Raw genomic sequence first — 23,216 nt, forward strand, 5'->3', positions numbered from 1 at the left:
GTATTGTCACTGTCTGAAAAATCATGTGATGCTTCTCTAATTTGTGTAATTAACCTGTTACTTACCTGAGGCACCTAACAGGTGGTGGCAATAACTAAATCACACTTGCAGCCAGATGAAATGGATTAAAGTTGACTCAACCTCTGTCCTGTGTCCTTGTGTGTACCACATTGAGCATGGAGAAAAGAAAGAAGACCAAAGAACTGTCTGAGGACTTGAGAAGCAAAATTGTGAGGAAGCATGAGCAATCTCAAGGCTACAAGTCCATCTCCAAAGACCTGAATCTTCCTGTGTCTACCGTGCGCAGTGTCATCAAGAAGTGTAAAGCCCATGGCACTGTGGCTAACCTCCCTAGATGTGGACGGAAAAGAAAAATTGACAAGAGATTTCAATGCAAGATTGTGCGGATGGTGGATAAAGAACCTCGACTAACATCCAAACAAGTTCAAGCTGCCCTGCAGTCTGAGGGTACAACAGTGTCAACCCGTACTATCCGTCGGCGTCTGAATGAAAAGGGACTGTATGGTAGGATACCCAGGAAAACCCCACTTCTTACCCAGAGACATAAAAAAGCCAGGCTGGAGTTTGCCAAAACTTACCTGAGAAAGCCAAAAATGTTTTGGAAGAATGTTCTCTGGTCAGATGAGACAAAAGTAGAGATTTTTGGGAAAAGGCATCAACATAGAGTTTACTGGAAAAAAAAAGAGGCCTTCTAAGAAAAGAACACGGTCCCTACAGTCAAATATTCCCTGATGTTTTGGGTTTGCTTTGCTGCCTCTGGCACTGGACTGCTTGACCGTGTGCATGGCATTATGAAGTCTGAAGACTACCAACAAATTTTGCAGCATAATGTAGGGCCCAGTGTGAGAAAGCTGGGTCTCCCTCAGAGGTCATGGGTCTTCCAGCAGGACAATGACCCAAAACACACTTCAAAAAGCACTAGAAAATGGTTTGAGAGAAAGCACTGGAGACTTCTAAAGTGGCCAGCAATGAGTCCAGACCTGAATCCCATAGAACACCTGTGGAGAGATCTCTTGATGGCAGTTTGGAGAAGGCCCCCTTCACATCTCAGGGACCTGGAGCAGTTTGCCAAAGAAGAATGGTCTAAAATTCCAGCAGAGCATTGTAAGAAACTCACTGATAGTTACCGGAAGTGGTTGTTCGCAGTTATTTTGTCTAAAGGTTGTTCTACCAAGTATTAGGCTGAGGGGGCCAATACTTTTGTCCGGCCCATTGTTGGAGTTTTGTGTAAACTGATCAATGATTTGACTTTTTTTTCATTCTCTTTTGCGTTTTTTCATTGCAAGCAAAATAAATGAAGATAATAATACCAAAGAGTTTGTACTTGTAATCATTTTCTGGAAGAAACTGAGTATTATCTGACAGAATTGCAGGGGTGTCATTACTTTTGGCCAACACTATACTTTGTTATGGGGGACACCTATGGATGATTATTCATTGTCATATGGACACCTATGGGTGACTATACATTATTAGGGAGACACCTATGGGTGACTATACATTGTTATGGGGACATCTATGGGTGATTATATACGGCTATGAGAACATTTGTGGTGACTTTTTCCACATAACATCTGTAACCAGCTATCCCATCCTGGCGCAGTAGGCCGCAGCCTGCCTGTGTGTGCAGGGCGCTGTAGTGACACCTCAGTAGACAGTCATCCATATTTAGCGGCTACTCAGTGCCCAGGCCGTTCCCACACCACCAGCAGGCATGGCGTCCTTCCCCTCAGGCCCAGGCCGTGCTCCCACCTCCAGCACCATTACAGGAGCCGCCGTGGCGTCCTCCCCCTCAGCCGCACAAGCCTGCACCGCCGCGTCCCTGTCACACCCGGCTCCCGGGATCCCACGCTGTAGACACGCCCCCGGCCTTGGTCCAGCTTACTCTCCGCCTAGTCCGGGTTACGTGGCAGCGCTACCGTCAGCAGCAGCACAGCGGCGGACATATTTCATGCCGGCCTGGGGAAGGTGGAAACAGTGAGCGGTAACCGGCTGCTGGAAGTGTCCCGTTATCCAGGGGTCCGGGCGGTACAACACAGAGCGGATCTGCCGGTGCACAGGTGAGGAGACGCCCTGGTACTGTGTGTGACATGTAGCGGAGGTGACGGCTGCAGGAATGTCCTCCCGGCTACACATCCAGCCCCGCCGCCTCCTCCGCACCTCACAGCCGCTGGTAATGTTCTCTCCATTATCTGTAATAGCGGGGACAGAAGGGTAACGTGGCAGCCGGGACCGGGTGCTGCAAGGAATGCTGGGAAATGTAGTCCTGTAGTGAGGGCAAACAGTGACAAGTAGTCACCCAGTGTGAGGGCAGCCAGTGACAAGTAGTCACCCAGTGTGAGGGCAGCCAGTGACAAGTAGTCACCCAGTGTGAGGGCAAACAGTGACAAGTAGTCACCCAGTGTGAGGGCAGCCAGTGTCAAGTAGTCACCCAGTGTGAGGGCAGCCAGTGACAAGTAGGCAGCCAGTGACAAGTAGTCACCCAGTGTGAGGGCAGCCAGTGACAAGTAGTCACCCAGTGTGAGGGCAGCCAGTGACAAGTAGTCACCCAGTGTGAGGGCAGCCAGTGACAAGTAGTCACCCAGTGTGAGGGCAGCCAGTGACAAGTAGTCACCCAGTGTGAGGGCAGCCAGTGACAAGTAGTCACCCAGTGTGAGGGCAGGCAGTGACAAGTAGTCACCCAGTGTGTGGGCAGGACAGCTAAGTCGTACATGTAGGGGGGGGGGGGGTGCCAGGTTTTGAACTTTCTCTAACATTGATAATATATCCTAAAGCTAGATCTTCGATATTTGAGAAGTTCTCCCTTCTGCAGCCACCATGGCTGAGATGGGAATAGCTGACCACAAGTTATGACCATCGGGGCAAGCTTATGAAAACAGCTATGGCCCAGTTCACAGCAGTGTTCAGGTTTCCGCTCGGTAAGTCTGCTTGGGGAGCCCCCGAATGGAAACCTAGCATTTTTAATGCGTAGACCCCACTATAGTCTATGGAGTCCATCGTTTTCCAAGGTAACCGCTTTTTAATGCATATAGGTTTCCATTCGGTTGGTCCCCAAGCAGATGTGAATAGGGCCTTAGCTGCGGTGTACAATATTGTTTTCATAACTTCCTTAGATGTGGTTGGAAACTGCAGAGCTAAACTGTTTCCATATCTCTTTAGTTACAGAAATGGCAGTGCCAAATATGCTGTTCTATTTCGGCAGCCCTTGTTCACGTCTATTGCAGTTTTGGAAAGTGTGAGTTCGGGATAGCCCTTTAAGTCCAAGAGAATCCCAATAACCCGCCTTTTGTTCTTGTTATTGAGTTATTAAAGGATTTTTCCAGGACTTGGATAATGGTGACCTATCCGTAGCATATTAGTTGGCAGAAGCTGTGACCAGCGGTAGTAGTACAATATACAGTGCTGTGTTCGGTGACAATACACTGCTCCGTACACATTGTAGTGGCCTTTCATGGTTACTGTAGGTCAACCCCCATGTGAAAGGTCTGTCTGGGCTTGAGGTTTTTATTTATTTATTTATTCATTTATTTTTGCCCAGTGTGATAACAATATATTACTCATTTACTGCAAACAAGTCATTGTCCTGTATTAAGAGTACACAATAAAATACGTGTCAGGATTACACAACAACCTCTACAACTGCTCGTATAAAGTTTACGAGAGGTACGTTCTGTGGGAAACTTCATCACATACACTAGTGTCTGCTGGAATTGTATAGAATACTTCTGTAACTTTCTAATGTTATACTCTTTTCTGTTCTGTTTCTTTTTTGTGTACAGTGCTGTTTTCTATTGTGGTACGCTATGCTAATGATGTATTTTCATTCAATAAGTACTTTTAAAACTAATAAGTTTTACAAGAGGTTTATAACTCTTAATGGAGTTTCAGATCTCTGTGGCAGTGACGCAAACATCCAATAAATGTAGTGCAATGTGTGAGAATGTACAGTGTGTGTATATATCAGTTACAATGTGTCTGTTCTGATCAGGTATTACTGACAGTGGCCCATCACAGAAAATGATGGAAGAGAGTGGCATTGAGACAACTCCTCCTGGCACTCCTCCTCCCAGCACCTTGGGGACATCGAGTGCAGCTGCCACAGCAATCGCCACGCCAGTTCCACCAGGTAGAATCTGTCTTCCTGTTATGAAATGAGATTGTATGCTGTACACGGTATAGTATCTTAAGTAAATACTGTATTTGTTTCTTGAGAAGTCATGTGGGTTAATGGAAAGTAATCTGCTCAATAAACCAAACATTTATGTCTCTTTTACACATCTGCATTTTACTCGTGTTGAATACATTTTTGGAGACAACGCGTGTTTTGATCAAAGTTATTATTTTTAATTGGTGTAGAAAAATCAACAGATCAGTTATTGTGAGTAAAAACAGCCCATGTAATAGCACCGTAAAGCTAAGGCCACAGGTCCGCAGCGCTCTTCTTGGCGCAGTTTCCAGCCTCAATTCCAGGGTGGGTACACAGTTGTAGTCCTTTCAAAAAAGAAGGGGTGATTCATGAACTGTCTAAAAGAAAAACTGTAAAAAATGAGCGTTATGTTATGATTTGCAGCTATGGGCAATAAAGTTTAATAAATGTCCTCCCATAGTTCTTGGAAAGTTTTACCATCTGCTTGTAAACACAAGAATTGGGTGATCAATAAAGCCCATGGGGAAAAAAAACACGTCAATCAGTCCCAAAACTGGGGATTGTATAGTTTCTAATGTTATGAGGATAAAGAAAAGTATTGTTTATGGAGCGCACAAATGTTCATCCAACACGATGTTTGGCCTGTCTTACCATAATTTGATTATAAGGTACACCCTTAAAGGGATCCCGTCATTGGATACCCTTTTTTTTCTGACTAACTCATAGGAATAGCTTTAAGAAAGGCTATTCTTCTCCTACCTTTAGATGTCTTCTCCACGCCACCGTTTGGTAGAAATCCGGGTTTTCTTCAGAATGCAAATGAGTTCTCTTGCAGCACTGGGGGTGTCCCCAATGCTGCGTGACAAATCTCCAGTGACGCCTCTATCATCTTCTGGAACGCCCTCTTCCTGTGTCTTCTTACTGTGTAAGCGGCCATTTTCTTGTGGCCGAGGGCATACACAGTCGGCTCTGCCTGAAGCCCAGTGGCATGCCTAGAAGATTGAAACCCAGGACAGAGAAGACACAGGGAGAGGACATCCCAAAAGAAGATGGAGGCGTCGCTGGAGAGTTCTCTCGCAGCATTGGGGACGCCCCCAGTGCTGCGAGAGAACTCATTTGCATACCGAAGAAAACCTGGATTTCTACCAAATGACGGCACGGAGAAGACTTCTAAAGGTAGGAGAAGAATAGCCTTTCTTAAGGCTTAAGTTAGCAAAAAAGGGTATCCAATGATAGGATCCCTTTAATCCCAATGCACATGATAATGCTGGATCTACTGAAGACATTCATGTCTGTCATTGTACAATTCTTTGCCTTAAGACAAGGGAACATGGCTGTTTAACCACTGATGTTCTGTTTTGTTTTCACCCCACAGTTTTATCAAGTCCATTGGCTGCTCCAACAATCCCATCTGCCCTTCCGTATTCTCCACCTACTTTTTCATCCCCTCTTCCCCCTTCAACCATTCCTCCCATGAGAACTTCTGCTCCTCTGCCATTTACACCTCCTCCTCTTGCCTCAGGGAGCTTGCTGCCTCCTCTTCACACATCTGCGCCTGCAGGTTTCAGCAGTCCAATGCCGTCTCTCTCTTCTGGATCTTTTCCTCCACCTCCTCTCAGCTCCACTCCTGCACCACCTGTCTTGTCAGCACCACCTATGGGTCCTCCAGTTACGGGATTTTCTGTGGCTTCCACCTATGATATTACAAAAGGTCACGCGGGGCGAGCACCACAGACACCATTGATGCCTTCATATTCAGCACCCCCTGTCTCAGGTTGTGTCTTTGTAATATTTTATGTTCTTATTTTCCTCTGTTTGTTCAATATTCATTGGAACCAACGTAATGGCATGTCTTTTTATAAGTGTGCCTTGAGAAAACAGATCCAGATGTTTATAATGGGGCATTCACCAATTTAGTGTTATTGCAGAGCCAGGATCTCAGATGATGAAGTAAATGTTGGATCAATCCAATGACAACCTTCTTGTAGCTTTAGATTCTCAGCAATTGCCCATTTGAACCTGGTGGTACTGGGATATAGAATTCTGAGTATGGCAGCCTGTATTGTATCGACTGCTCCCATAGAGCCGGCATCAGGAATTTCATGTTATTAGTTTGTGCTTGGAAGTGTTTCCTATAAGAACATTTTATTAAGAAGTTAGATGTAAGGCTACGTTCACACTACCATCTTTGAAGTCAATTTCTCTGATTTGTCATAGGATCAGAGCAATGGACTGAAACACCTACAGATTTATTGCTACACCCTTCATCTGCATCCATCTCCGTTCACTGTAATGTAACAATGAGAGACGCTTACTTTGTGTTATTTGTTTACTTTCTGAATATAGAGAAAGTTGTGCAAGACTTTTATTTCCAGTAGACAAGTAAACAAATAAGACGTAAGAAAGATTCAGTCTTGTTTTTTAAATGACGGCAAATGGCAATTGATGCAAATGGAGGGTTATTCTGTCAACCTTCCAGTCTGTTGCTCTTATCCTGTGATGGAAGAAAGAAAAGTGTAATCACAACATATTAAAGAGAGTCTATTGCCAGAATCACAGCATTTCAACCCAGCTGTGCAGATAGATAGGATAGGGTCACCTACATCGAACAGTGTTTTCCACTTGTAAATCTGGGCCTCAGTTGCTAAGATGTTTCTGGGTTTTGTTTTTTTTTCAATATGTAAATGAGCTCTTTGGAGCAACTAGGGCATTGCTGTTGCTCCAAAGAGCTCATTTGCATGTTGACAAAAACACTGATACTTCTGCAACAGTGGCAGCAATTCACAAGAGAAAACCACGATTTGATTCAGGTGACCCTAACTTATCTATCTGTGAGGCTAGTTTGATATTCTGAGTTTTGGTGAAAGACTTCCTTTAATGTAGGGGTTTTCAAACTTTTCAAACAGGGGCCCAGTTCACAGTCCCTCAAACCACTGGAGGGCCGAAATATAGTTTAAAAAAAAATTAAGATTCAATGCTCCACAGTACGCCACCCCACACACAGTATTATCTGCTCCTTAGTACAACCAGCCACACTGTATTATATGCTCCTCAGTAGGCCCCCTAGAGTATTATATGCTCCTCAGTACGCCCCCCACACACACATAGTATTATATGCTCCTCAGTAGGCCCCCTAAAGTATTATATGCTCCTCAGTACACCTCCCTGTATTATATGCTCCTCAGTATTAGACACTGAGTATTAAATGCTCACACACACACGCTTATACTTACCCTTGAAGAGCCATCGTTGTGCGTCCTCCTCCTTCAGACTGCAGTCAGTGTAGGCTGTGGTTGCGCGACCTACACTGACAGCTTTCAGTTGTATGTGCATTTGCACATAAAACTGAAAGCAACAAAAGCTCACTAACTGGGAATCCTGTAGTGGATTCCCTGTTAGTGAGCGATTTGAGTGACGGCACACGGGCCACATTCGGCGGCCCAGACAAATGTCCTCGGTGGGCCACAGGCCATAGTTTGAGGACCCCTGCTTTAATGGGTCGATTTTAGGATAGACCATCAATTGCAAATTGGTGGGGGTCCAACTCCCGCTGATCAACTTGAGCATTGCTGTCTTTTAAAAGTTCATAGGCCTAAGCACACATTTAATTTTTGTGTGTGTGTGTGTATATTTATATATAAATCTGTATACAACAATTTAATACAAAGATATAGAAGTTTAGTAGTTCAGCCTGTTCATAACATAGCTGTAAATATCTTATATATTTTTAATTTCCATTACATAACACTGCCTTGCTGTCTTCCACGTACCTTGATAATAATTCCCTAACGTAAGAGGATCAGGTGCTGTCAGACTTCACTAAGCAACACTAAGCAATACGTTGTAATCCTAAAAACGGCAATGAATCACTTGATGTTGTAGTACAAAATAAAAGAAGAGGGTAGCAGGTTTGCATCTTTTCTGCATGGTTTCAAATTTCCTTCAGAATCTGTTTGTTTTAAAGCTTTTATAGATCTTATTTTGTTAAGTGTAATGTTGGGTTAGACACTTCTAATACTCGCTACTAGGTAGCATCCGTAGTTGTGCAGCATCCTTAGTTAATTATTATTATTATTATTATTTTATTTTATTTCATGTAGATTGTGAGCCCCATATTGGGATCACAATGTACTTTTTTTTTTTTCCTATCAGTATGTCCTTGTAGAATGGGAAGAAATCCACACAAACACGGGGAGAACATACAAACTCCTTGCAGATGTTGGTCCTTGCAGGATTTGAGCCGAAGACTTCAGTTCTGCAAGGCTGCAGTGCTAACCACTGAGCCACTATGTTGCCCCTGTCTTTAGTTAACTTACTAGTATCCGTATTATAATGAGGAGCACAGAGATATCAGGGAGAGATTTGTTACAGACCTGGAGACATTTGAATTGTTTCTACTAATCTTTACAAGCACCAGTGGGCAAAAAAGGGGTCTTCTGTTGGATCAAGGTGTGTATCACCACCCCATTACAGAGAATATTACAGCGCTAAATATCATACTTTTGTTATGTGTCTCACCTTTGTAGATTTGGAAACAACTTGAAATTCTCAGCCCTGGGAGCACTTTTGTTACTTATCAAATAGCATGGGTGATGTCCTAGCAATGGAAGGAGCAACTCTCACTCCAAGAGGTGATGCAGGCAGGCGATGGTAGGGGTCTGAATGGCACAAGCAGTGCTCCCAGTGCTGAAGCCCTGCCCCTGTGCATCAACTGCCTCATTTGCATAAGACTTCACTTTTTTTCCCCAAATCTGCAAAAGTAGCAAACATAACAATAGTATGAAGTTTATCACTGTAATGTGCTTTGTGGCAGCTGAATATGTTTTAGGGAGATGGTAGACTCCCTTTCAATAGATGGATATAACTCCAGATAATAATGTTGTGAAGAGCAAACAACTTCAGATTCTTGGTATTGGCACATTTGTCCTAGACCCATAGTTATTGTATTCCTTCTTTTCTTTTCTAGTTTTAGCAAATCCTGTTACACAGCTTGCTCCTGTTGCCCCAGGTGTAGTAGGATCCTCCATTACATTTCCAGAGGAGCCTGAAGACCCCAGAATGCTTGCAGCACACAATGAACCGCCTGCTGGAGGAATCTGGGGCTTCATTAAGGTAAGATTCAACAGTGAACCTATGTCCAAGAAAATGCAGTCCTGAGCTGAGCAGATATATAGTTTGTGGGGAAAAAATTGAGCATAACTTGTCTTCTCTTCATTTATATCTTTGCCCTTTCCATGTTTAGAAACAGTCATCTAGTCATGGGGGTGGTCATACATAGTGATTGACACCCCCCAATGTTTGATTCTATATACAGAGATAGCTGTCATTGATAGGAGTGCCCCCTCCCATGTCTAGATGACATGTTTCTAAGCACAGAGCAAAGACACAAATGACAGAGTATATCTTTTGCCACACATATGTATATCAACTTTCACAGCTTCTCCTACTCTATACATGTAACTTAGTTTTCCATATGATAGATTTATTTTAAAAAGCAAAGAATATCCCATAATGTTCATGATTTTAAAAGGATTTTCCAACCCTGTTACAGTGTCTAAAAAAAACAAACAAAAAACCCCAACTACTTACATTTAAATAAAATAACAAATGCAGTAATACCTTTTCAATCCCCTGCAACAGCCTTGTCGACTCTTCTGTGGTCCTCGGCCAATCTTTTGGGCCTTAGTAGGTGACAGACATAAGTTGACAGATTTATGCCAACTCGGCTAAACTACTACATAACGTTAACCCTAATACATAAAATGTGTTGCTTTTTTTTTTATTGACCACACAAACATAGTACAACAAGCTTAACTGTATTTTAATGCATTATATTTTACTTGGTTAATTTATGTATTCGATTTACATTAGTTAGTAGTTTAGATAAGTGACAAAGTTGGCATATGTGTGCCCTAGTGGCCATTGTTGATAAAAGACATGGTGTGTCAACAACAGTGAGGCCACCACTAGAACAATTCTTAGCATATATCGGAGAGGAGGACCTCTAAAATCGTGGTAACACATGCACCCTGTTGACTATAATGGGTCTGTCCATTGTCCATCCTTTTAAATCCGAAACTGGTGGATGAAAATGTCCAACGGAGACTCTGGCCTAAGCAATTTGTAAAATATTTCATGTGGTTGTAAAACCCCTCTTATTGTGTTACACAGAGAGTAACTAGAATACAATCACGTGTATTTGCCTAAATTATTCTTCTTTTTGTCCTTTATATGATACTATGGGAAGAATATGCAAATCGGCCTTCCATGATGTAATTAGGAAGACAGTTGCTGCCTCATTGTTGCAAACCAATAGAGGGCGCTCACTGGAATGTGCAAGCCTGTCTTAAGACAGGATTCCAGTGAAATAACCCAATAATGGCTGCTCCCTTTAGCCTCATGCCCGACCTTCCAAGAGGCCTTTGTTTAGCAATGACGCTGGGATTATTACCAGGTTATAGTCTCTCAATCGAGGACAGCTGTTTCGATCTGGTTGGATCTCATCAGCCCGATGTAGAGAGGACTATAACCTGGTAGAGGTGAGAGGCTTAGACAGGGTTCGGGGGATATTGTCACTCCTTAGGGAGAGACCACCATATAGGTGTGTGGAGACTTGTTAAGCCTTTAGCACTCCACTTTGCAAGGAACTATGGGAAGAATATGCAAATCCGCCTTCCATGATGTAATTAGGAAGACAGTTGCTGCCTCATTGTTGCAAACCAATAGAGGGCGCTCACTGGAATGTGCAAGCCTGTCTTAAGACAGGATTCCAGTGAAATAACCCAATAATGGCTGCTCCCTTTAGCCTCATGCCCGACCTTCCAAGAGGCCTTTGTTTAGCCTTTGGGTTATTTCACTGGAATCCTGTCTTAAGACAGGCTTGCACATTCCAGTGAGCGCCCTCTATTGGTTTGCAACAATGAGGCAGCAACTGTCTTCCTAATTACATCATGGAAGGCGGATTTGCATATTCTTCCCATAGTTCCTTGCAAAGTGGAGTGCTAAAGGCTTAACAAGTCTCCACACACCTATATGGTGGTCTCTCCCTAAGGAGTGACAATATCCCCCGAACCCTGTCTAAGCCTCTCACCTCTACCAGGTTATAGTCCTCTCTACATCGGGCTGATGAGATCCAACCAGATCGAAACAGCTGTCCTCGATTGAGAGACTATAACCTGGTAATAATCCCAGCGTCATTGCTAAACAAAGGCCTCTTGGAAGGTCGGGCATGAGGCTAAAGGGAGCAGCCATTATTGGGTTATTTCACTGGAATCCTGTCTTAAGACAGGCTTGCACATTCCAGTGAGCGCCCTCTATTGGTTTGCAACAATGAGGCAGCAACTGTCTTCCTAATTACATCATGGAAGGCGGATTTGCATATTCTTCCCATAGTTCCTTGCAAAGTGGAGTGCTAAAGGCTTAACAAGTCTCCACACACCTATATGGTGGTCTCTCCCTAAGGAGTGACAATATCCCCCGAATCCTTTATATGATAGTAATGATAGTTTTCCTATGTTTAGTAAATTTGTGACTTTGTGTTTTTGGGTACAGATATCTGAGAGACATATGAGATGCACATGTCAGAGCCGCTGCATTGTTTCTCTAACACATGTTATTGGACTAATCAATATCTAGCTAATAAAACTGTGATCCTGCACGGCAGATGTTTCTCAGCTCCTCATGAAACCTACTGAGCAAAGGGGGTGAGGAGAATCTGAAGCAAAGTGCAAATGGGACGTGTAGCATTTCTGAACTCAACAATGTCAAGTTGCATAATACTGCTACTGTTTTCTGAAATAGATTGAAGTAATAGTCATTGTTTTTATTTTCCTTTGTTTTACTCTTATGATCAGTTATCGCTTTTCTATAATCGAGAAAAACATTAAAATTTTTTGATTTTTGACATAGGGAGTCGCTGGAAATCCTGTGGTGAAATCTGTACTGGATAAAACCAAGCACTCTGTAGAGAGTGTGATCACCACTCTTGACCCTGGCATGGCTCCATATATCAGTAAGTATCAGTGCCCGATCTTTACTCTTGATGATGGTTTAGAACATAAAATACGTTCAGACATTTTTCTGCAGGAAATTTATGTTCATGTTCAGTGGGCTTTGTCCACCCATATAATGGACACGTGGCCTCAGTGGAGGAAGTAGCAAGTTCTAGATTCTTTCAGACATATGTAAAAAAAATGTGGTCTTCAATAAGTGATATTGTGTAATAGGTCGTACATGTGTATCTTATTTCCTTAGGATCTGGAGGAGAGCTTGATATAGTGGTAACCTCGAAGAAAGAAGTGAAGGTTGCTGCAGTGCGAGATGCTTTTCAAGAAGTTTTTGGCTTGGCCATTGTAACAGGAGAAGATGGACAGTCAAACATTGCTCCCCAGCCTGTTGGTTATGCTGCAGGCCTAAAGGTAATATCTTTACTAGAAGTAAATTCTGTAAGGGCATACGATATTAAAATATCTGGTAAAATAGTGAGCTGCCGATAAACCCTAGCACCCACAAGACTCCCGCCCTAACAAGGGCAGTCCCAAACTGTCCCTCAGAAAACCCTAAATGTCCCTACGTGTTTCCTGGCACAGTATAGCACCATTCATCAGGGGACCTTATGCTGAGATAACTACAAAAATAGACAGAACATCCCTCTCCATCTGATATGAATATGCCCACAGTGGTAGGACACAGTCCAGATGAAAGAGACTAACTCCTAGTGCTGACTACAGGTAGTGACACTGGCAGCAAAGTGCTGTTGGGGCGGGAGTCTTGTGGGTGCTAGGGTTTATCGGCAGGTAAAAATCAGGGATTATTGATCCTCCTGTGTTACACCCTGCACCAGCTGAATATCTCCCACCCGCTGTTTATGGTAAGACCGTTTCTTTTTACCACCTGCTTATTCACCAGGCACACTGTAAGTAATATCTTTATGGTATTAGGCAGATAAAACCTGCCCTCACAGTGATATGGTGCTGTTCACAATATACCAATACATATTCCTCTGTGTGAGGATTTTTTTGGTATGACTGTTTTATATAACATGTCTGTAGCATGGTTTTAATGTATATTTATTAAATGTTATGTTTTATTTGCATCAGTGCTTTCTCTTTGCTGAATTATTTGCTGTACAATACGTGCCATTTGTGAATATTGAGCACGTATGGGCTCGTGTTTTACTTTTTCTCCTGTTGTGCTCATTTGTCCACGGAACCCATTTATCTACTTCTTGTACTTTACCTGAAGGTTTAATGCTTGCTTTGGTACCAGCTGCAATACCTTATAGTAGTGTGGATACAGAGAGCCTGATTATAGGAGCGTTCCTATAACTGGTTTTCTTGCAATATATTCCACAAAATTATGCTAATATAAAAAAAGAAAAAAAACTTGATAGTCTTCAGTAGTTGATACCTTTTTAATGGCTAACTAATAATGATGACAGATTACAACGTTTTGGAACCCTAGGGTCCTTTCTCAAGTAAATTTAAAACCATTTCTGAAGGAATATATATATATATATATATATATATATATATATATATATATATATATATATATATATAATATAATATACACAAAAAGGGATAGAATTCAAGGGGGGGTAGAGGGTTGTTAGTAATTGGTAGAAACAATGTAAACACTTACAGGTCCTTATCAGTTCTCAGGGTCTCAGGTCAGTGATTTCTGTAAAATGACATAAAACCATGTCACAAATTTAGCCCCCTCTCCAGTGTTTGAAGCAGGGTCATGAATTTACACTCATAAATGCGTCATTCTCTCTTTGATTTGACATTCCCTCCCAAAACCAAAACTTTCATGTGATCGGTGATATTATGATCCTCATTACAAAAATGCTTTGAAACAGGAAGGTCAAGTCTTCATTCTCTAATTGTATGGCGATGTGAATTCATACGCATTCTAAGTTGCTGTCCGGTCTCTCCAACATACAGATTTTCAGTGGAACATTTGGTTAGCCATTAAAAAGGTATCAACTACTGAAGACTATAAAGTTTTTTTGTTTTTTTTATATTTCCTACCCACTGGCTAACACGGTACGAGAACAAACATTTTCCTTATACAAAATTATGCTGGCATCTTTCTCTCTATACATAGTAATGGGAAGAAAGCTGTCAATCTTCCTTAGAGGGTGTACCCCATGTACCAAATAATGTGTGATTTTGTAATGACAACAAGAAATCCATCTAGAATCTGGGTGTATGTCACTGCTTTATGCTGCCCTCAGGGTACCATAAAACTGGTGACGGATTACCTTCAAGCCTGGAAACCCTTTTTATTTTGCTTCCATCAACAATCTTTTTGCAGTAAGTACATAAGAAAACTGAAGTAACCTAACATAAGAAATTGCTGGGTTATATGATAATGGTTATTAGCTCCTGTACAGTCTATTCATGAAAAATAATACATGGCAAGTGGGTTCAAGTATTGTTCTAGGACCTTAATACCTGTTGTCTACAGGGTGCCCAGGAAAGGATTGATAGCCTGCGTCGGAGCGGTGTGATCCATGAGAAGCAGCCTGCTGTGTCGGTGGAAAATTTCATTGCTGAGCTTCTGCCAGACAAGTAAGCAATGGATATATGGGCCGAATAACATCGTTTTTGCTGATGTCCATCATTTAAAAAACTGCTGTCCATGTTCTTTTGTATCATATTGGTCATATATAAGCATTCATTGAAAATACCGCTGGTTCATATCTTGAAGTGTTATTTACAGGGATAAAGGGAATTTTGTTTATATTTGTTTATATTGTTCCATTTTGCTTTAGGTGGTTTGACATTGGCTGTGTACTTGTTGATGACCCAATTCATGGGGTACGTTTAGAAGCCTTCACACAAGCCACACCTGTGCCTTTGGAATACGTACAACAGGTATGTCAGATTTTGTATATTGAGATACTTGCTGAATGTAAGAAAAGTAGTTTTGTATGTAGACCTCAGATATGGTCATTTTTACCATGAATGTTTGATATTGTATGCTATATGATGTTACAGTCAATTTTTTTATTTATGAGGGTGCGTACACACTTACTCTGCTGTCCGCCCGCCGTGATTCTGCCAAAATTGCAGAAATACAGCTTGGGGATGCCTTGCATATGGTCAAGTTTAAAAACCCATTCATTTCAATGGGTTTTTAAAGCAAACCATCGGTATGCGTATGCAGCCTCTTCATCGTGAAACCACTTTTATTGCACAGACGCAAAGTCGGACATGCAGGACTTTGCGCAAAAAAAAGTGGTTTAACGGCGAAGAGGCTGCATACGAATACCGGCTGTTTGCTTTAAAAATCCATTGAAATTAATGTGTTTTTAAACTGTCCGTATGCAAGCCCTCCCCAAGCTGTTTTTCTGCAATTTTGGTAGAATTACAGCAGGCAGACGGCATCACAAGTGTGAATGCCCCTTAAATTAGATAAACATATGACCTGAAGAAGGATTATTTGCTGCTGTTATTCTATTGTGTGGTATGCCTCTTGCATATTAAGTAGGACCTGTCAGCAGATTTTAGGCCCCCTGAACTTGCACCATGTCATTATTCTGCTGGTTTAGGGCCCCAAACTTGGTAACGTTAGTCCCACTCATGAATGTACAAGATATAGTGTCATCTACACCTGCACTAGGAGCCACTGGGGAAAGAAATTGATGATTTTGGAGGTGTAAACCCCAGCAGCTAAGGACAAGCAACTAATTTAGGGGCCCCAATTCCATTTTAAATTCTGTTATATAATAAAATTCCTCCAGTTCTATGATATCAAGAAATTTCACAAGTTCTTGACAGTAGACTTGGAAATGTAGTTAGTTTTCTAAACAGCAGATGTCTCTGTTCCTCTGAGCGTGCCTATTGCACATTTTGTAGTATTACATATGTGATTATTTCACAGCTTTGTTAATTTGCCATGAGTACTGGTATCCAAAATCATTCCTGTCATTAGGCAAGCATTTTGTAGTTTCTAGCATTTTGGCTATTATACAAGCAAACCACAATTTTTTTTTCATATAGGAAGTATCATTGTACTCAAGTAGGGGCTGACAGACTGAGAATCTGCTCAAATAATTCTACTGCCAGAATTCAGTCTTTTAAAGTAGCCAAAGCTATGAAGCCCTTCATCTGTCTCATCCGACTTCCCCATGTGCATGCACGTGTGGCTGACATGAACAGGGACAGGGGAGAAAACTACTGTCAAACATGTCTTACCCCATGAAAAAAGATTATGCGGTTAAATTACAACTAACCGATACTTCTGCCATTTGGGGGTGAATACACATAATATGAATAGACAGCTTAAAGCAGCAATTATAACAGTAGACGGGGAGTGTTATAGGAGCAGCATAGCAGCCCCACTCATTGCACGTTGGTGATTCCAGGGAAGGGCAGCGCCACTCCTGTGGAAGAATTATTAGTATAAAAAATAGATTTGGAGTCAGACAGCCCCTATAAGAACTGCTATTGGACCATGGCTGTTGGGAAGTCACTGTTTTACATTGCCATGGCTATTATAAAGAGCTACATAAAGTTATTTCTATACACATAGATAATCTCTATGGCCAAAAAAAAGAAAAAAGTTTCCTCACAGTCCTATTGCAATTATGTGCTTGTAATGACATCCTGTTGCTCTAAATGTTTAAGGGTAAGTTCACACAGGGATTTTTTGGTCAGGATTTTGAGGCCGTATACGCCTCAAAATCCTGCCCTAAAAGACGGCTCCCATTGATTTCAATGGGAGCCGGTCAGTTCTTTTTTCCGGAAGCCGTTTGTTCCGGCTCCCGGTAAAAAGAAGTGACATGCTCATTCTTTCAGGCGGATTCGCCTCGCAACATCCACCTGAAGACACACCCTCCCGACTAGGCCTATTCATTTGGGCCTAATCCGGAGCGGAGTGCACGACTGGATGCCGGTGCAGTGCAATACTGTTTAAGCGGCCATTTTTTGTGGCCGGCGGGCATGCGCAGTCGACTTTTCCCTAGGCCCGAGGCCTACAAGTTTGAAGCCTGCGCCAGAAGAAGACGTGTGAAGAGGCTGTTCCTGAAGAAGATGGAGGCAGAGTTCTCTCGCAGCATTGTGGACGCCCCCAGTGCTGTTTGAGCGCTAGGGCCCGCCCGCAGTGCTGTGAGAGAACTCATTTGCATATCGACGAAAACCGGGATTTCTACCGAACGGCTGCGTGGAGAAGACCTCTAAAAGTAGGAGAAGAATAGCCTTTGAGTTTTAATAATAAAATTCCCTTTAAATTTAGTTAAAAACTCATAATTTAAAAAAAAAAAAAAAAAAAAAAAAAAAAAGAAAATAATTTATGTTATTTTAATTATTTGTAACGTTAACAGCAGCCTTGAGAAACATTCATCTCCTGCCCGCTGTCTCCCAAGTCCATACACTAAGTGACGGCATGGATCAGCAAGGGATCAGGTCTTGGTAACAGCGGGCAGGAGATGAAGGTTTCTCTTTCCCACTGACATAATGAAAATGTCGGAGGCTGGGGTCTGGACAGCTGGTAGCCGCTGTCCGCCAGTTGAGTATCCCTGATAGATATAGATAGCTATAGATCTAGATATATAGATCTTAAATATCAACATACAAATAAAGAGGTTGTGCATTTTGGAGGACAGACATGAAAAATATGAAACCCGGTGACAAGCATTAATACCCAAACTACACTGCGTCGCTTTCCCCTCACTGCTTGGAGTCTGTATCTGGATGTCTACCCTTTACTGTTATAAATGCTGCTGTCTGTGTTTATCTTTTTTTGGCCAAGAAAGCCTGCGTCTAGCAGATAATTGTGATTTCTCAGAAAACACTTTTTAATATCAATACTTTACATTTGTATTGATGTGCTATACAGGTACTCAGTGTGTTAACCTCTACTTAACCAAAGTGGCTATAAAGAACACGCGTGCAGTGTAATGATAGTATTAAAAAAAAATTCCCAAAGTAACAACTGGTACAAGTAAAAGATGTCTAATTTTTTTTCTTTTTCTGGGATTGATATGGAGAAAGTGTTAAGATAATACAAGATTTCTAACTTTTCTTCCCTCCTCTATATAGGCCCAAAATCTGACCCCACAAGACTACAACCTTCGGTGGTCTGGGCTGTCGGTGACAGTGGGCGAAGTGCTGGAGAGAAGCTTACCCCATGTCAGCAGGACTGATTGGCACGTGGCCTTCACTGGCATGTCGCGTAAGCAGATGATTTACAGTGCAGCCAAAGCTCTTGCAGGAATGTACAAGCAGCGTCTCCCACCAAGAATTCTTTGAAGGCACCTTGACTTGACATTTCTTTTTATATAATTGTGTTTTTTTTTAGATCTAAAATTTAGACCCAACAACTTCGAACAGTAGTTTTCTATTGCTAAAAGGAAACCCAATAAGCTACACAAATGTATCAAGATCTAATTTTCTGTACAATCAAAGTTACAACCTTTGTTAAATACATTGTTATAGTGGGAGGCACACAAAAAGATTACTTACCTATTCACAGCATGGGGGACAAATGTAGGATTACTAGTTGTCTGACAGCAAGGACCCCAACACATGCACATTGAGCATATGAAAGAGGGTTGTGTGCCCCTCATTTGAATGGTACGGTGGTCTTACATGCTTTCAATTTCTGTCAGTCCCAGACAACTAGTGTGATGAGGTGGTCAAACATGCCGGACCCCATTTTTGTAATGAGTAGTGGTCCCAGGGATCAGACCACCCCCAGTGATTTTAAAACATTTGTGACCTATTCTGTGGATAGGTATAAAACATGATTTGTGGGCCAATTCCTTTAAAAATCTGGAGCTGAAGTGGCCCGGTTCCTGTCTCCACCCATAATATCTGTGTGTTCAGCTGCTATAAGGGTAACTATGTGGCAAGTGGTATGCCAGGCTTATGAACAGAGGAGTATACATTATATACTGCTTAAACATTAGTCAATAGATACTGATTTTGAACTATATATTTGCTTTCTTGCTAAGCTTTAATTTCTATGTATGTCAATGTATATAATATAAAATGTCTGTTCATATGTGTAGACCGTACATCCAGGAATATATTGGGTAACATTGTACATTAATTGTTCATTTATTTTCTTAATTATTACGGTATTTGGAAAATATTAGCTCCAATAACCATTTCCAGGTAACTGTTATAGCAGTGACCTAGAAGAATTGTGATTTTTATGTCCCCAGATTAGACAAAGACATGTCTACTCACTGATAATCTGTAGTTGGTAGACAGGGTCATTTGTTATCTGGGACACGTCATCTCTATTTTGGTCCCTGGGGACCATTTCATACTGTTCATCATTCCTTTCAGTCCAGAGGGATTGCAGTGATGTAAGACAAGCATATGATCTTTGGACCGATCCTTCACACCACGTGTAACTGAAATCAAACCCACCTCCCTTTTTACCCCAATGTACATACAGATATTTCCATCTGTCTTTTTCCAGCTAGAAAACTGGCAGTGCCTATAGCTAGACAAGACTCTGAATGTCCTTTGTGCATCTTGTGTACTGCACATATTGTCATTTGGTGCTGTTCGCCTATTTCGCAAGTTCTCCAAAAGTAAAGTGCTATATGACATCCCAGTGCCTAGGAAGATTCTTCTGATCACATAGAAAAAAAATCACAGTGCACAGTTGATATCAGACAGTCTTCTCTGATTCCCAGTCCTTTCTTAATTTTTGTAAAATTGGCATTAGCACAACGGGGAAGATTTACTAAGCAAAATGTGGCAGAAATCTGGTATCTATAAAGACACATTTCAGACACCTTCATGGCTTGTGCAAAAAAGGGAAAGTGGAGAGGGGACAAGACATTATTGAATGTGGGCGTTACCTAAATTGTGACAGGGTACGTCAAATTACATATTATTCTGGCGTAAACTTAGACTAGATAGTCTAATATTGTTACAGATTTATCAAACAACATTAGGCCGTGATAAATCTGGTGCAGTTTAAAGGACTTTCTCCATGGAGGGATCAAAACTTATTTCCCCTGGGTTATATTGCAGATGAACCATGGGTTTCCGGGGAGGGGTTCTGACCTACAGTCACATGACAGGAACCTGGAAACAATATCCAACCTGTGAGTCGCTGAGCCTCCTCCTTCCTCTCAGTGTTCACTGTTTTGTGGGGGATAGGACATCTTCATAATAGTAAAGTCTATAGCTCCCATAATGATGGTATCAACCTATGAACACGGGAGACAAAGTGTCTCAGGTGGGGGAGGGGGTTTACTTGTATGACCCCTGGTGAGAATCAGCCTGAATACCTTGTTTGCAATAGAACCCAAGGTAAGTAGGTATTGAAACCCTTAGTTTGCACTGTCTGCTTTAGTATTGTAGGACACACTGTCCTGCCTGAGAGTAGCGGTAGTGTCCCGGAATACCAAAGCACAGTGTCCCTTATTAGTTGCAGTTTTCCCAATAAATTCAACAGGAAAATGGTGTAATGCTGAATAACAAATGTAAAAAGTATTTTACTATGTTCAGTGCAGTGAAAAGGGACTGAAGAAAAAATAACTTTGTAAAATTACAACATGATAAATCGCTTTGATGCTATGTATTCAGTTCAGAAAAGTCCGGGCTATGCGACCATCACACAGACCATGTTTCATGGTCTTTGCACAGGCCCTTTGGGACCCTTGCGTTGAAGTTTCTTGTAATCTGTACATGGTTACTGATTCAGAGCTTTACTTTAACTAAATCCTGTAGTTACTGTAATTAAAATAATATATAACATAGGTATTTAGTTTTACTGCATTCTGATAACGGTGCAAATAGGAAAAAGAACAAACAAAAAGGAACAAAAAAACCCAACCTTTTAAATCTTGATTTTTGCCACAATTTACAATGTAATCATAGAGTAAATCCAGGTGCAGCAGCACACCTAAGCAATATGTGGAAGAGAGGAACATTTTTCTACTGGAATTTATGATTTCTGTGGTTGCGAATATATTGTAGTGTATCCCCAGCATCTATGTCTATCTGACAGGAAGGTAAATCCAACAGCCTGCTTAGGTGCAATCTTGGGCTACTACCTATAAGGGCTCGTTGACACGGGGCAAGAGGGGGTAGATTCTGACGCCAAAGCCCCCTAACAATAGAAGTCTATGTAGACCGTTAGCTTCCTTTTTACCGTGAGTGGTATATTCCGGCTCACTGTAAAAAGAAGCGAGCTGCCTTCTTCAGGCAAATTCCGCAGCTGAGTCAGCCCCGGCGTCCACCTCCTGACAGCACCCTCCGGATTAGGCCCATTCATTTGAGCCTACTCCAGAGTGGGAAGCCACGACTGTCAGAAGCTGCGACAGTCGTGGCAGGTGCATTTTGGTCCAATTCTGATGCTGTTTTCTGCATCACAATCAGGACCAAAATGCGCGGTCCCATGCCCCGTGTGAACTTGCCCTTAGACACAAATATACTGAATTTTTTGCATTGAGTGTGGAATGTCTCCCCCTAAAACAATTAAGAGATTGTCTAGGGTTAAAAATAAAAAATATTCTCTTTTTTCCTATAAAGAGCTCGTATTTTATCCATAGACTGTAGCTAATATTTATTTCAGCTTAGTCCCATTTAAATGAGAGATGGCATTTCTAAAAAAAATACCTTTTAGTAATTCTGAACAACTGCTTTAAGAACAACTTTATTCATCCAGACCACATCCTATTAAAATACTCCATCAGTTTCTATCAAGTAAAGCTTGTTGTTGTCATGATCAGCGGTGCCAATAAAAGGGAAGAAATTCTTGTCTTGTCCTTCTGCCTAAAATATCATTTTAAATGTTATCTCTGGTTGAAATTTAAAAAAAAAAAGATTTTTGGAACCAATTTTATCAGGCACTTGATAAATGGTGTGTCCAAGTCCTTATATTACAAATGATAGTATCAGCGTTGCATTTCACTGTCCTTGCAAGAAGAAACTTTTACAAGCTTTACTCTCCTTTATGCTGTGACTCACAGTATACATCTCCTTGTGAAAAAATAATGCAGGAAAGCCAAGACTGCAACGTGACTCGTGTCATAGCGTACGTAGCCCTAGCAGAAATGATTGATACCGCCTGCCATTGGTTTGGCTTCCAAAGTACAATACCCTGTAGCCCTGGTGTAGACGGTGAAAGTGAGCAGTAATTGTTTATGGTTGCTGTGTTTTATAACAACGCGTTGTCTTGTGATTTTTAAGATTTATTACAAGCCCATGATACATACATGATTTCTAAGGGCTTTACTTCTAAATAATTTATATGCCCTTCATGACTGGGGATTACATGCGAAGATCAACTTAGCAGATGGATTTTTAACTTTTTTATATACAAGTGGATATTTCCATTTTTTAATGCTTCGTAATAACGCTTTATTAGTCCAAATTTTTTATTTTCAATTATTTGGCCAGTTTTTATAGTGTAAAGTGAGATTTTTTTTTTCTTCTATTTGATGAAGAAATGATAACACAGTTTCGATGCGCATGCTCACTTCTCTACTTTGGGGTGAATATATTGCTTTTGGTCTTATATACTGTTTATTTTGCTGCTTAACCTACATGACTAAATATGATTTTAGATTTTTTTTTTATCCAGTTTGAAAGCAGTACACTAATATATTTGCCTATAGTGGCTTATTATGTGTATGAGCATTAAATAAATGTTTTTACATTTACACTTGTTTCCAGTTTTTCTTATATGTTTCACAATTGAATTTTGAGGAGGAGGCACAACTTACAATTGTAGACATTTTAGCAGTGCCCTGTCAAAACTGTGTTAAGCAGTGCAAGGCACCCAACCTAAAGGGCTATCGCTACTCTCTAGGAATATGTGTATTGACTAAGGAAGGACTGATATGGAGCCAATTCACGCAATAGGGCCATGTACTCGGCCGTGAAAAAGTATATTTCGTACCTCCAAATAACACCCTAAGGTAATCTACTTTCATGGATCCCCCATTAGACTTGAGTCTATTGAGGGATCTATGAAATGACTCAATATATGATATTTTCAATTATTAATTGGATTGGTCATAAAAAGTAAACCAGAAAAACAGTTCTATGAATCCATTATTTTCTAT

General features: G+C 41.4%; 1 protein-coding gene across 2 annotated transcripts; it reads left to right on the plus strand.

Moving 5' to 3' along the window:
* The first annotated feature begins 1,705 nt into the window (after positions 1-1,705).
* On the plus strand, positions 1,706-22,778 carry PRRC1 (proline rich coiled-coil 1). Of its 2 annotated transcripts, none has more exons than XM_075272273.1 (9): positions 1,706-2,081; positions 4,010-4,147; positions 5,544-5,942; positions 9,135-9,280; positions 12,077-12,179; positions 12,422-12,585; positions 14,642-14,745; positions 14,949-15,051; positions 18,220-22,778. In XM_075272273.1, exons 2-9 carry the CDS (start codon positions 4,039-4,041, stop codon positions 18,427-18,429), a joined length of 1,338 nt encoding a protein of 445 aa, XP_075128374.1. In that variant the 5' UTR covers positions 1,706-2,081; positions 4,010-4,038; the 3' UTR covers positions 18,430-22,778. The 2 variants fall into 2 exon arrangements, with proteins under 2 accessions (XP_075128374.1, XP_075128375.1); XM_075272274.1 differs by having other exon boundaries at positions 4,023-4,147.
* Positions 22,779-23,216: the final 438 nt, after the last annotated feature.

This window comes from Leptodactylus fuscus, chromosome 1 (genome assembly GCF_031893055.1).
Source record: "Leptodactylus fuscus isolate aLepFus1 chromosome 1, aLepFus1.hap2, whole genome shotgun sequence".
Classification (NCBI taxonomy): domain Eukaryota; kingdom Metazoa; phylum Chordata; class Amphibia; order Anura; family Leptodactylidae; genus Leptodactylus; species Leptodactylus fuscus.

Coding starts and splice junctions, on each gene's coding strand:
- PRRC1 (XM_075272273.1), top strand. CDS start 4,039: ATGATGGAAGAGAGTGGCATTGAGACAACTCCTCCTGGCACTCCTCCT. Junction 12,180..12,421: donor TGGCATGGCTCCATATATCA/GTAAGTATCAGT, acceptor TTATTTCCTTAG/GATCTGGAGGAGAGCTTGAT. Junction 12,586..14,641: donor GTTATGCTGCAGGCCTAAAG/GTAATATCTTTA, acceptor TGTTGTCTACAG/GGTGCCCAGGAAAGGATTGA.